Source organism: Myotis nattereri, assembly GCF_964212035.1.
Source record: "Myotis nattereri genome assembly, chromosome: 2".
Classification (NCBI taxonomy): Eukaryota; Metazoa; Chordata; class Mammalia; order Chiroptera; family Vespertilionidae; genus Myotis; species Myotis nattereri.
In genome coordinates, this window is record NC_138076.1 from 7083195 (window position 1) to 7095542 (window position 12348).

Here is a 12348-nt window from a genome sequence, read left to right on the forward strand (position 1 = left end):
AAAAAAGGAAGGGAGGTGAGGAGTCAAGGATTACATTCGTGTTCTATGTAGAGAAGCTGGGTGGGTGGGTGGTGTCCGCTGATGTGGGCAGTACAGAAGAAGCAGGTTGCCTGTGTTGTGTTTTAGGCATGTTACATTTTTGATGCCTTTGTGATATCCGAGTGGAAAAACCTAGGAGGCAGCTTGTGGAAGTGGAGTTCAGGAGAATGATCAGCCTGGAGGCATGAGCATGGAACACAGAGACTAAAATCATCAAGAAAGCCACTAGAGACAAACCAAGAAGATACAGAAAACTGAACACGACACCAATTCAGTAGTAAAGAAGTAAATTTCAAGCATGTTACAGATAGTGACTTAACAGAGTAATGAAAGGTGTGCCTACCTGTCCACTAAAAGTTCCCAAGTCCCCAGATAAAATACTGCACCGGAATTTCTACCACTCCCTCTGGCTTGGACTGGATAGAGGGTCTTCCAAAATTTGTGGGGTGGGGGCTGGGCATTATCTTTTGAGTAAAAGATGAAGATTCACTAAAAGGAGATTTATGACTTTTTATTCAGTCAGTAAGTCGAGGTTTTGAAAAACCAATGGAAATATCCAAAGCCGCTTGAAAGAAGAGTGAGAGTCTGGACAAGCAGATTAAAGCCAGCGTAGAGGGTGACCGAGGGAAGACTGGGAGTCAGGAGTTTCAGTAATCTGGCAGAGTGTGCCTTGTTAAAAATAAAAAAAATAAAAAACAAAAAAAATCAAGAATGATTTGGAAAAAAAACAAGGAAATAGAATAGAGCAGGGTAGAAACTTTAAAGCAAGACCAGAGGTTGGCAAACTATGACCCCTAAGCTAAAACCTGGTTTTGTAAATAAAGCTTTATTGGGACATAGTCACACCCATTCATTTACATGCCTTCTACGGCTGGTCAAGGCAGCTCAAGAGTTGCAACAGAGACTCAATGGCCCACAGAGACTAAAATGTCTATTGTCCGGCCCCTTGCAAAATAAGTTTTCCAACCACTGTTTAAAAGTCCAATGGAAGCCTAAGGAATGACAAGAACATGTTTAAAAATGAAAACTAGAGCAACAATATTAAAGACTGAGCTCAGCCAACATGTCTCAGTGGTTGAGCATCTACCTATGAACCAGGAGGTCAGAGTTCAAGTCCCGGTTGCGGGCTCCATCCCAGTGGGGGATGTGCAGGAGGCAGCTCATCAACAACTCTCTCTCCTCATTGATGTTTCTATCTCTCTCTCCCTCTCCCTTCCTCTCTGAAATCACTAAAAATGTATTTTAAAAAAAGGTTGAATGAACGCATAAACAATATTATTTACTTTACCTCAAAGTAACACTTACATCGCAAAGCTTACGCTGAAAAGAGAAAGGCTCTTAATTGCTATTGATGTTGTTATTCAGGGCGTCTGAACATTCCTGATTTTCTTGAGATTTTTTATGATTCATTTTTTAGATATGGCTTCTACACCAATATAAATTTAAGCCAACCTAATATTCTTGAGATTCAAATGGAATCTCGATGATTTTAAGAAGCTATTCCACCAAGACAATTTTGCCACAGTATACATGTGGGCAAGTGGGTAATCAACTTAGTGGTACCAGATAGCCCCAGCCATATCAGTACAGACAAAGAATAAAAAATGTTTTCTCCATTTATGGGGAGCCAGATTCATAACCCTCCTTCATTTGCTTGGGCAAGTTACTGATAAACTCCCCAGACAAAATAACAAACAGTGTGTCCCTGCATCTTGGCTGTTGAAAAGGAGACTCCTTCTCTGATTGATGTTCGCAGAGAGGCTTGTAAAAATGCATTCCCAGCTGATTTGTTCCGAAGGTGTCAGTCTCATGCAGCTTTATGACCTGCGGACCGCATGCCAGATGTACATTTGCTTTTTATAAACTAACAGAGATGAATGGCTGAATTCGAGCTCTCCTCCTTGGTCACTGAGCCATACAGTGTCTGCAGGAAGCCACGGTGGGAGTGTGGTGGGGAAAAAGAGAGTGGGGAACATTTAAACCTTAATTTATCAGAATAATGGACATACAGTGTAATACAGTACTTGGAAGTACTTTATTGAGTAGTTTCTACTCATGTTAAAGATTTAATGTAAGGGGAAACCTGCAGCAATATTAAGAAATGTTTGTGTTAAATAACTCTCCCATGCCAAATGCATTCTAAATCCATGGAGTTTTATTTTTAATTGGTTTTTTTTTTTGAAGTCAGTAATGATATTGGGGCAATGGTTCAATAGTTGACTACTTTAAAATCTGAATCGCAATACTGTGCTTCTATTTCTTTGAAAGAGATGGAGGGAAAATGCACTGTATTGCACTATTAGAATATATCTTCATGAAAAATAAGCCTGTGGCATAGTTTCATCTTTCTTCCACTAGAAATATTTAGACATTTCTCATTTTTGTGGCCTTTTGGCTTAGTGATATTTTGGTAAATTTATATTAAATTTCAAAGTTCAGTTTCATTTGATTTTGTTAAAATATGATTTTATATTTTTTTCAAAGGAATAATGTGCAGTGTTATTATTTCATGTTAGACATCTACATGAAAATCTATCGCAAGGAAACAGTACGTCATAAGATCTGCCTGTTGGCAATTCTGACCATGTTTTCATGTGTATAGAAATTGTGGACATACAAAAATTAAAATATTAATGTAAAGATAGTCCAACACCATCAGCGTAACTCAACTACTCGCCCATGAAGCTTTTCCTTTAACTACAAGGACAGTCGTGAGAGAGTTGTAGTTCCTGTCTCCTGATTAACTAAGTCCTTGCGGTTGCAAGTAACAAAAAACCCAACCCAGGAAGGCAGAGGGAGAAGGGAATGCCTTTGCTTCTAAAACTGAAGAGCCCAGGAGGCCAGGTCAGGTGCAGCTCACTGCACACACCCCAAAGATGTCCCCAGGACCTGTAGTTTGTCCTCTGCAGCTCCTAGCTCTGCGTTCTGTGGGATGGCTGGGTTCCCAGGCAACAGCAGCTTCACAGCTTGCAGCTCCAAGCTGGGGCACCAGGGATCTCTTCGCAGGTCGCTCCTGAACTTCACTCTGGTTAGACAGTTAGGTCACGTGTCCATTTCTGATGCAGACATGAAGGGATATGCGCCTGGACTGAGTCGGGGAGGGATGGGTCCCCAATGAGAGTTTAGAGCTGTTGCCCAAAGACGGGGAAATGGGTGTCAGGGGAACTCACAAGGGCTCACTACATTCTTCCTCAGGCAGGCAAAACATACTGAGCCAGGACCCCCTGATCTCAGATTCTCACCTGCCCTGTGTTGCTGTTCACCTCCTTGTAGACTGAGCAGTACAATTCAGTGTAGTCTGTTTTCTTTTGTCTCCATTTGCTGTCAAATAATGAAGGGGCAAGCTTATATTCTACTAGAGGCCCGGTGCACGGATTTGTGCACCGGTGGGGTCCCTCGGCCTGGCCTGCAGGGATCGGGCCAAAACCAGCTCTCCGACATCCCCTGAGGGATCCTGGATTGCGAGAGGGCACAGGCCAGGTCAAGGGACCCCACTGGTGCACGATTGGGGCCGGGGAGGGACCACAGGAGGGTTCCAGGGCGTGTCCATCCCGTCTCTCCCAGTCCCGATTGTTCAGACCCAGACCTACTGGTCGGAGCGTCTGCCCCTTGGTGGTCAGTGCACATCATAGTGAATGCTCGAATGCTCGAACGAATGGTTGGATACTTAGCATATTAGGCTTTTATTACATAGGATTAATAAGAGTAGCCTAAAGCAAAAGAGAGAAAGAAAGAAAGAAAGAAAGAAAGAAAGAAAGAAAGAAAGAAAGAAAGAGAAAGAAAGAAAGGAAATGGCTAGTGTATTGTTTTTTTAAATAAAAGATATTGTTTTAAAAGATATTTTTTGTGTAAATAAAATATATAGGTCAACTAGATACTTTCAACTGATTTGCCATAATAGAGTCACACCAAGACCTGATACATGTGTTTGAAGATTTTAAAACTATTTTATCTGTTCTCCCAAGACTGATTAAAGTCTTCAAAAACCATTGCTTTTGATGAATCTATATTGAGAAATGTAATTGGCAAGCAGGTGAAAATGTATGTATCAACTGGTCAGTGAAAAATGAACTTAGCCCGGCATGGCTCAATGGTTGAGCATCAAGCTATGAGCCAGAGGTCGCAGTCTGGTCCAGGCATGTGCCTGGGTTGCGAGCTCGATCCCCAGTGTGGGGCGTGCGGCACCCTTAGCCACTAATGGGTTGGTTGATATGTTTCAAACAAAATGCTTAAATGAACATTGAGTGTGGCTTCCTTTTGGGCTCCTGTAGAGGCACCGGCAAAGCCTGCCCATGACTGTTTTACATCACCATCACTATTGGTCAGTTTTTTGTGATAATGTCTCATAATTTCCAATATATAGCATTTGCCACATTTTAAATTATCGTCTCCATTATAGGGAGGCATACCCGGGGCTCAGGCTCCTGTTTAAAGTTTGAGAAACGCCTTCATTTGATTTGGAACATGCTTTTATCTTCCTTGGGAGAGCAGCATCCTCGGGAGGCGGTGGACTCGTCTCATCTTGTTTGTGTCAGTTTGTGTTGGCTTCGTCTCACAGACGTCATTTCCTGAGCTTTTCCCAAATTAGGACGTCGCCTGTGCTGCCCCATCCACTCACCACACACACTGTGTGTGTTACCTCCTCGTGCATGTCCCCCTAAATTATAGAGGGCTGGAGCGTTGCACATAGAGCTAACCCACATCACTTCATCCTGCTGGTGGACTGTTCTAATTAGTCCTTTTTCACTTCTTGCTCAGAATCAACATATTCTTTTCAGCTGTCTCCAATCTAAACATTTACTCTCCACGAAAGCAGCTGCGAGGATCGTGTTTGTATTTCATCGGTTCCAACACGTAGACCTCGCGGGAATTACTCTCGGGTGGGGGGTGGGAGGGACAAATGGTTGGATGGGGGAAACCAACCAACACACAGAGCGCGCTCCACACCTCGCGTGGGAAGGGGTTCTCTCACCGGTTTACCTTTCCGCAGACGGCCTCACCGACTGCATGGACCCCGACTGCTGCTTACAGAGCTCCTGCCAGAACCAGCCGTACTGCCGCGGGCGGCCCGACCCGCAGGACGTCATCGGCCAGAGCCCGCAGTCCCCGTCCCAGCAGGCGGCCAAGTCCTTCTACGAGCGCATCGGCTTCCTCACCGGCGCCGAGAGCACCCACGTGATCCCCGGAGAGAGTCCTTTCAACAAGAGGTGAGGCACCTGCTCCCCATGCGGATCCCGCGTGAGGTTGCGCGGCTGCTGCTGGCTGTGCTTGTGGGCAAAGTGCTTTTTTTTCTAAGGCAGTTTTTCCTCTTTCGGCAAAGTCTTCCCCAAACTTCGCATTGCGAGCGTCTTTGACACAATTCCTGCGCTTTGTCAACTTCAGGGCCTGCACCATCACGGGACACCCCGGTAGGGAGTCAGTAAATCTTCACTTAGCTCGTTGGCACAGTTGGAAATGTTTCAAAAGAGGCCACGGAAAGACCCCAAAAGGCAGAGAGAAGTGCACTCTTATTTTTAGCTGAGCTCAGTAGGTGGTGTAATGGTGAAGGAGGGGATGCTCAGAGGCCGGCAGGAGGCCTGTGAGCCACGGCTGTGCTCTGCGGAGCAGTGACGCCCTGGCCTAACCCGGGAAGGTGAGGCAGGGGTCCCCATCCCGCTGCGCCCAGGGATGATTCACCCGGACTCCTGGGTCGGCAGCGATGTTGCAGCATTAATGCGGCCAGACCCAGCGGCTGATTAAAAGTTGTTGCACAAATGTTCCTGGTTGCCCCTTAAATCTTGTGCTACTCGCTCCCTGAAGATTTACAGATTGCCTCGGAATTAATTGGAAAGTATACTTTTCTTCATGTAAGCACAAGGCATACGACTTATGAAAAAAAAGGGGGGCAGTTTATCATTTTAAAATTCATCTCTAAATTCCTGGTGTGGATAAGTCTCCAAAACCAGATTGCAACGAATTGAAAACCCAGGGCCAGACTCTCGGCATGTAGAGAAGGTGGGTTACACGGAATTAAAGGGGACCCAGTCGTGGGAGTATCTGGGGTCTGGCTTTTGTGGATAAGGATTGCGTGTGATGTTACCCTGAGGTGGAATCATCTGTAACTCAGGCGTGTGTGGGGCTGGGAAGACACTTGTTCACTCTGGATCTTCTGGGTTTCCCACAGCCTCGCGTCCGTCATCAGAGGCCAAGTGCTAACTGCGGATGGAACGCCACTCATTGGAGTCAACGTCTCGTTCTTCCATTACCCAGAGTACGGCTACACCATCACCCGGCAGGATGGCATGTGAGTTCGTCCTAGTGCACAGTCTCTGAAGTATTTTAAGAAGCAGAACTAGACAAGCTTGCCCTGGCTGGTTTGACTCAGTGGATAGAGCGTCAGCCTGCGGACTGAAGGGTCCCAAGTTCGATTCCAATTAAGGGCACATGCCTAGATTGCGGGCTCAATCCCCAGTGGGGGATGTGCAGGAGGCAACCAATCAATGATTCTCTGTCATCATTGATGTTTCTATCTCTCTCTCCCTCTTCCTTACTCTCTGAAATCAATATATATATACATATATGTATATATATGTATATATACACACACACACACATATATATATATTTAAATCTAAAAAAACAACAACAAAAAGAACTAGACATTCTTCTATCACCCAGCCTGTTTTATTGTCCCTCGTGATATAGAAGTACAACAATGTTTAGGCTCCAGAAATCAGTGACGGTACATGTGGCAGAAACTTAGAGTCATCTATTCATGTCGTTCTTTAAGAGCTGATTTCCTTTTCTAAGGCATGATGGCAGTGTTGTGGTTTTGTATGAGAAAGCTCTTTGTCTTAGGGGTTCTGGTGGAGATATTTAGGAGTGACACTGCATAATATGTACAACTTAAGCTCGGGTGGTTCTGAGAAAGGAGACGATAGGGAGATGATAAAGTCAATGTGGGAAAATGTTAATTGGTAAATCTAAGTAAAGGGAATGAGTGTTTGTTGGCTCATTCTTTTCACATACCTGTTGATTTGAAACTATTTCATGAGAAAGTTGGGAGGAAAAGTTGGCTTTCTTTGTAAGGCATGTGAATTGGAGGAGGTTAAGCTAAATGAGCTGGGCATCATTCCATGGGACCCAGATGGTTCACTAAGTGTATCTTGTGTTCCTTAGGTTTGACTTGGTGGCAAATGGTGGCGCCTCTCTCACTCTGGTGTTTGAGCGATCCCCGTTCCTCACTCAGTACCACACCGTGTGGATCCCCTGGAACGTCTTCTATGTGATGGACACCCTGGTCATGAAGAAAGAGGAGAATGACATCCCCAGCTGTGATCTGAGTGGGTTTGTGAGGCCAAATCCTATCATCGTGTCATCGCCTTTATCCACCTTCTTCAGGTCTTCTCCTGAGGACAGTCCCATCATCCCTGAAACGCAGGTAGGTATGCTCGCAGGACTTCTCAGTAAACCGCTTCAGGTCATCATTCCAAAGGCTGTTTAAACAGGGCTGCGTCATTCTAGTGCTGCCCTTCGTCATTCTATAGAGTGAACTATAGAATGTGGGAGGGGGAGGGGGGGTGGTGGAGAGTGGGAATGCATGCACTAAATAGGTATTGCTATAGTAGGCTCTCTGTTATTTCTTAAAGGTCTACTCAAAGGACTTTTCCTTCAGGCTGCATCTGTATAAATGTATTAGTTGTAGCCAGATGGAAAAACAACCTCAGTGCAACAGCAATGACGTCCTTGCTCGTGAATTCATTCATTAGGAAGAGGTTTTAGTGCCTACAGGTACTTGACCTCCTGGCTGCCTTGTCCAAGGTCATTTCTCAGTAACTCACCATTTGATAATTAGTGTAAATAAAAAAAAAGTTTTCAAAAAATTATTTTTGACAGAAAATGTTCATTAATTTTCTCAAGATAATATTTTTAAAGCTTGATATCCTGTCTTAAGCTCTATAATACGTAATTCATAAAGTCCTATTCTCACAGGTTAAAAAAACCTTTTAATTTTCTTTGAAACAGCCATATTTCACTACTCATTTTACCTACTGACCTATCTGGGCATTGTTTTCTTTCCTGTATGTTACCAATTAGAAATACTTTCAGCCCGGCCGGTGTAGCTCAGTGGTTGAGTGTCGACCTATAAGCCAGGAGTGCATGGCTCGATTCCCTGTCAGGGCACATGCCTAGGTTGTGGGCTCAATCCCCAGTAGGGGGTGTGCAGGAGGCAGCCGATCAATGATTCTCTTTCATCATTGATGTTTCTGTCTCTCCCTTTCTCTCCCTTCCTCTCGTAAATCAATAAAAATGTATTTTAGATTTTTTTAAAAAGAAATACTTTCAGATATTAAAGGCAGGACATTTGGTACCATAATAATGGACTTTATTCATAAAAAGCTAAGTAAAAGCACATGTCTTTAAAATACAGCAGCACACCACAGCTTCGTCATGTCCGTTCTGCAAGTATTCACGGAACACCTGTTCTGCACCAGCACTGTCCGAACGGAACAGGTCAGAAACCAGTCGGAGGAAGCACCTGCTCGCTATGGCTTACCAGCTAATAGGGAGAGAGAAACATCAAATGTATAAAGACATCTCAAGTTGTGAATAAGCCTAATTGTTAAAGAACGAAGCAGGGTAACGTGGTTGGAGAGAAATTTTATAACGTGTGGTTGGGAAGATCCCTTTGATAGCATGGTATTCCAGCAGACACTTTAAGTGAAAGAGTAAACCTTAAAAAGAGAAGCCTTCCAGGCAGAGCAGGGAGCAAGTTCAGATGCTCCGAAGGAAGAGCTTGCTTGGCTTGTTCAAGGGAGAGCAAAGAGGCAGCAGGTGTGGCTGGAGTGAGAGGCCACTGGAGGCTGAAACCAGGAGCCCCGCCCTCAGGAGGCAAGATCAGTCCACAGGATCAATGGTGCGGCCTGGACAGAGGCGTTTGGGGGTTGAGGTGGTAAGAAGTGACTGTGTAAGAGTGGAGTCCAGGGAGGAGGTTGGAAGTAAAGTTGTATATGGGAGTCATCAGCGTTATAGATACACTTACAGCAGGGGATGAGGGAGTGTAGGTGCAGATGAGAGGATGTGAGGATAACAAATTATGAGATTGCTCACAGGCAAATACGCTGCAGAAGAGACACCTCATTCATTTACTGCAGAGCAGTCCAGCAGGCTTGGAGCTGAAGCTTTAAGGAATTCATTGCAACCTATTCAATTTAGTCCTTGCTCCCCAGGGTCCACTTGGCAGTCACTGACCTCCTTAGCCAGTCCTAAAATAGGCTCAACCTCGAGGCGCTGTCTGCCCATTGGTGGCAGAGGTCTAGCAAACCAGGTCATTGAAATAGGTTTCAAATAGCCAACAGTTCCAGGAGGGTGGGGTTTTTTTCTCCCCGTTCCATCATACAGACATCCAACATTTAGCAACATTTACTGAGAGCCTGTCATGTACAAGGCACTCCGCTAGGCTAGAAGACGACTAAGGCACGCATCCTGCTATGCTAAATAGGATCAAGATGTGAATGAAGAATTGTGGGAGGTCAAAAGAGCGGTCAGCTCCCAAGGAAGCCAAAGAAAGTCGCTGAGGAAGCTTGAAGAAAATGGATGAGCAGCAGTGTGGGGGTAAAAACAACGTAGTATAAAAACTGATGAACAAGTTAAATGTAGGGCGTATAAGGGGAAAGAGCGGGGGAAGTTTGTGAATGGCCCCGAAATGCCGTACGATGGAGACCTTGAATTCTTTAGGCAATAGGGGACCAGGGGCTCAGTGGTTGGAGCATCGGTCTGCTGATCGAAGGGCCTCAGGTTTGATTCCCGCTCAAGGGCATGTACCTCAGTTGCAGGTTCCCCAGGCCTGGTCGGGGCACAATGCCAGAGACAACCAGTAGATGTGTCTATCTCAGGTCAATGTCTCTCTCTCTTCCCCTCCACCTTCCCTTCCAGTCTCTCTAGAAATCAATGGAAAAAATATCCTTGGGTGAAGATTTAAAACAAAAATAGGGAACCAGAGGACCCATGAAGTCTTTTCAGCATTTCTATAAAGCTAACTAAGTGACAGAGATCAGTGAGCAGGCTAGAGTCCCCATAGCCCCATGCATATCCCACGCACAGGTGGAGAGGGCCCAGCAATCATGGTGATGGAAAGGGAGAGGAGGGTGGGTTAGACAGAGATTTGGACGGTAACATTGGCAGATGTAGCTTCTAACCAAATGTGCAATGGGGTCCAAGAGCGGGGCTGACAGACCACTCAGCTGCCAACAGGAGGCTGAACGGTTGCTGTTTCCCCTCTGGCTGGACTGATTTCCCCACTACAGCAGAATAACGTGGTCCAGTTAAATTACAGAGGAGAAACGCATGCCTTAATGAGCTAAATCACAGGTATGTGTTCCATGAAAGTAGGTTAATGATGGTCAAGTCAATAATCCGTTATTAAAATTAGGATAACACATGCTACTTTGAAAGAGAAAAGCAATTTCTAGGTCACAGGAAATACGTTAGTGAAAGATTGCCTTCCACATAGAAAACCAATCAAAGGTATGAGAAGTTATTTTGAAAATAAACTCAGAGGAAATAGAGTGTATGCTTTAGGTTTCAATCACTTACATTTTCAGGGCCATTCGGGAGTCACAGAATCTGTTTTTCAAACTAACCCATTGACATTTCACCCCGTGATGGGAGAGCCGTGCATTTTGTTTCATTTATTCACCTCATACCCCACAGTCGATCCTTAATGCAGTGGTCTCCCTGAGTGTAATGAGCTCTAGAAAGTTTCTGTGTGCTCCAGAACTATTTTGCTTGAGACAGTGTGTGTCTGAGCTCAGTCAGTGTGTTTGGTAAAGAGCCCCGACTGTACTAAAGTGGCCTGTCCAAGTGTGGCAATGCCTGCTTACTCTACTGCAGGGCATCGGCATGGCCCATTGTAGATTCATGCCAACACCAATCACACACCAGAATGGAAGTTCCTTGAGTTCATTCTTTTGTGCCACTTCCAGGCATTGGATTGTTTCCATTGACACTGACAGCGACCCCCTCAGTGTCCAGGCTTCTCCTTAAGTTATTAAAATCTGGAGATGACAGATGCACATTATTCCTGTGTCCTGTGTGAGAGGAGTTGGGGGAGAGAAACACTCCTGAACATTGAATCTCTCTTCCATGATTTTGTAATATAAAAGGTGATCCTTTCTGCCTGCGTGATGAATCTTGGGAGGGCAATGTGAGGAAGTGTCTGGAAATACTATGTAGCCCCAACCAGTTTGGCTCAGAGGATAGAGCATAGGCTTGCAGACTGAAGGGTCCTGGGTTCGATTCCAGTCAAGGACACAGACCTCGGTTGCAGGCTCGATCCCGGCCCTGGTTGGGGTATGTGTGGGAGGCAACCAATCCATGTGTCTCTTTCACATCGATGTTTCTCTCTCTCTGTCTCTCCTCCTCCCTCCCACTCTCTCTAAAAAAAAAATCAATGGAAAAATATCTTCCAGTGAGGATTCACAGAACACAAAAAAAGAAAACACTACGTAATTCTAAATTGAGAAAGTGGTGTTTCCTGCCCAGGTTCTGGGACATGGAGAGCCTTGCCCTTTACAGTATATGACATATACTACATATATGACAGTATGTGACATATACTACGTATACTATATGTAGTAAGCCATTGTGGGGCTGCCATTATTAACCAAATGAATAGGCGTGTTAGCAAGGAGAGTCTGAATCATTTAGGAAGACTTGTATATGCTACATAAATACATTTTTCAAAATAAGTAATGTTTTGTATGCATCAGTATCAATTTGTTGGCATTCATTGAACTAGTCACATCAATGGGTAAATTGTAGGGTTAAGAATTTTTTTAAGGTGTACAGTAGATAATTCTTACGTGGATAATTATATTAACTTTTTGCAGTCCTGTTTCGATTCAGAAGGTATATATTCAGTGTCTTTGTGTGCATTCAATAACACATTAGTTGTTCACAGGGGAAGTTTTTCACAGCTTTAAACTACTAATTCATTTACTGTCATATAAAAAAATCAGTGGTGAGTCCTAGCTCAGTGTTGAGCTAATTATGAGGATGTGCTGTTATTATATTACCTTTCCACATGGATATGGAATGTGCGACAATTGAACCCACATGAATTGGCCTTTTTTGTCATCATTCCTGCCTTTGTAGGCTGCGACCAATCAGGTGATGAGGCCAGAGCAGAGGTTTAATCCCTAGTTGCGCAGCTGGGGGAGCCCAGCTCTCTGGCCTAGAGCACATCCGTGTTCTGAGCCAACCATCTTACACGTGTTGCTCCAGATTTCCTGGGCAATGGGCTAAATTACAAACGGGCCAGTGAGACTC

General features: G+C 44.6%; 1 protein-coding gene across 1 annotated transcript in view; it reads left to right on the forward strand.

Moving 5' to 3' along the window:
* Positions 1-12348, forward strand: part of TENM3 (teneurin transmembrane protein 3) — a 571505-nt gene that overhangs the window by 509226 nt on the left and 49931 nt on the right. The window contains exons 15-17 of the mRNA XM_081084077.1: positions 5030-5246; positions 6203-6322; positions 7198-7459. Of these exons, the coding sequence (XP_080940203.1) occupies positions 5030-5246; positions 6203-6322; positions 7198-7459 (599 nt within the window). The remainder of the gene's footprint in view (positions 1-5029; positions 5247-6202; positions 6323-7197; positions 7460-12348) is intronic.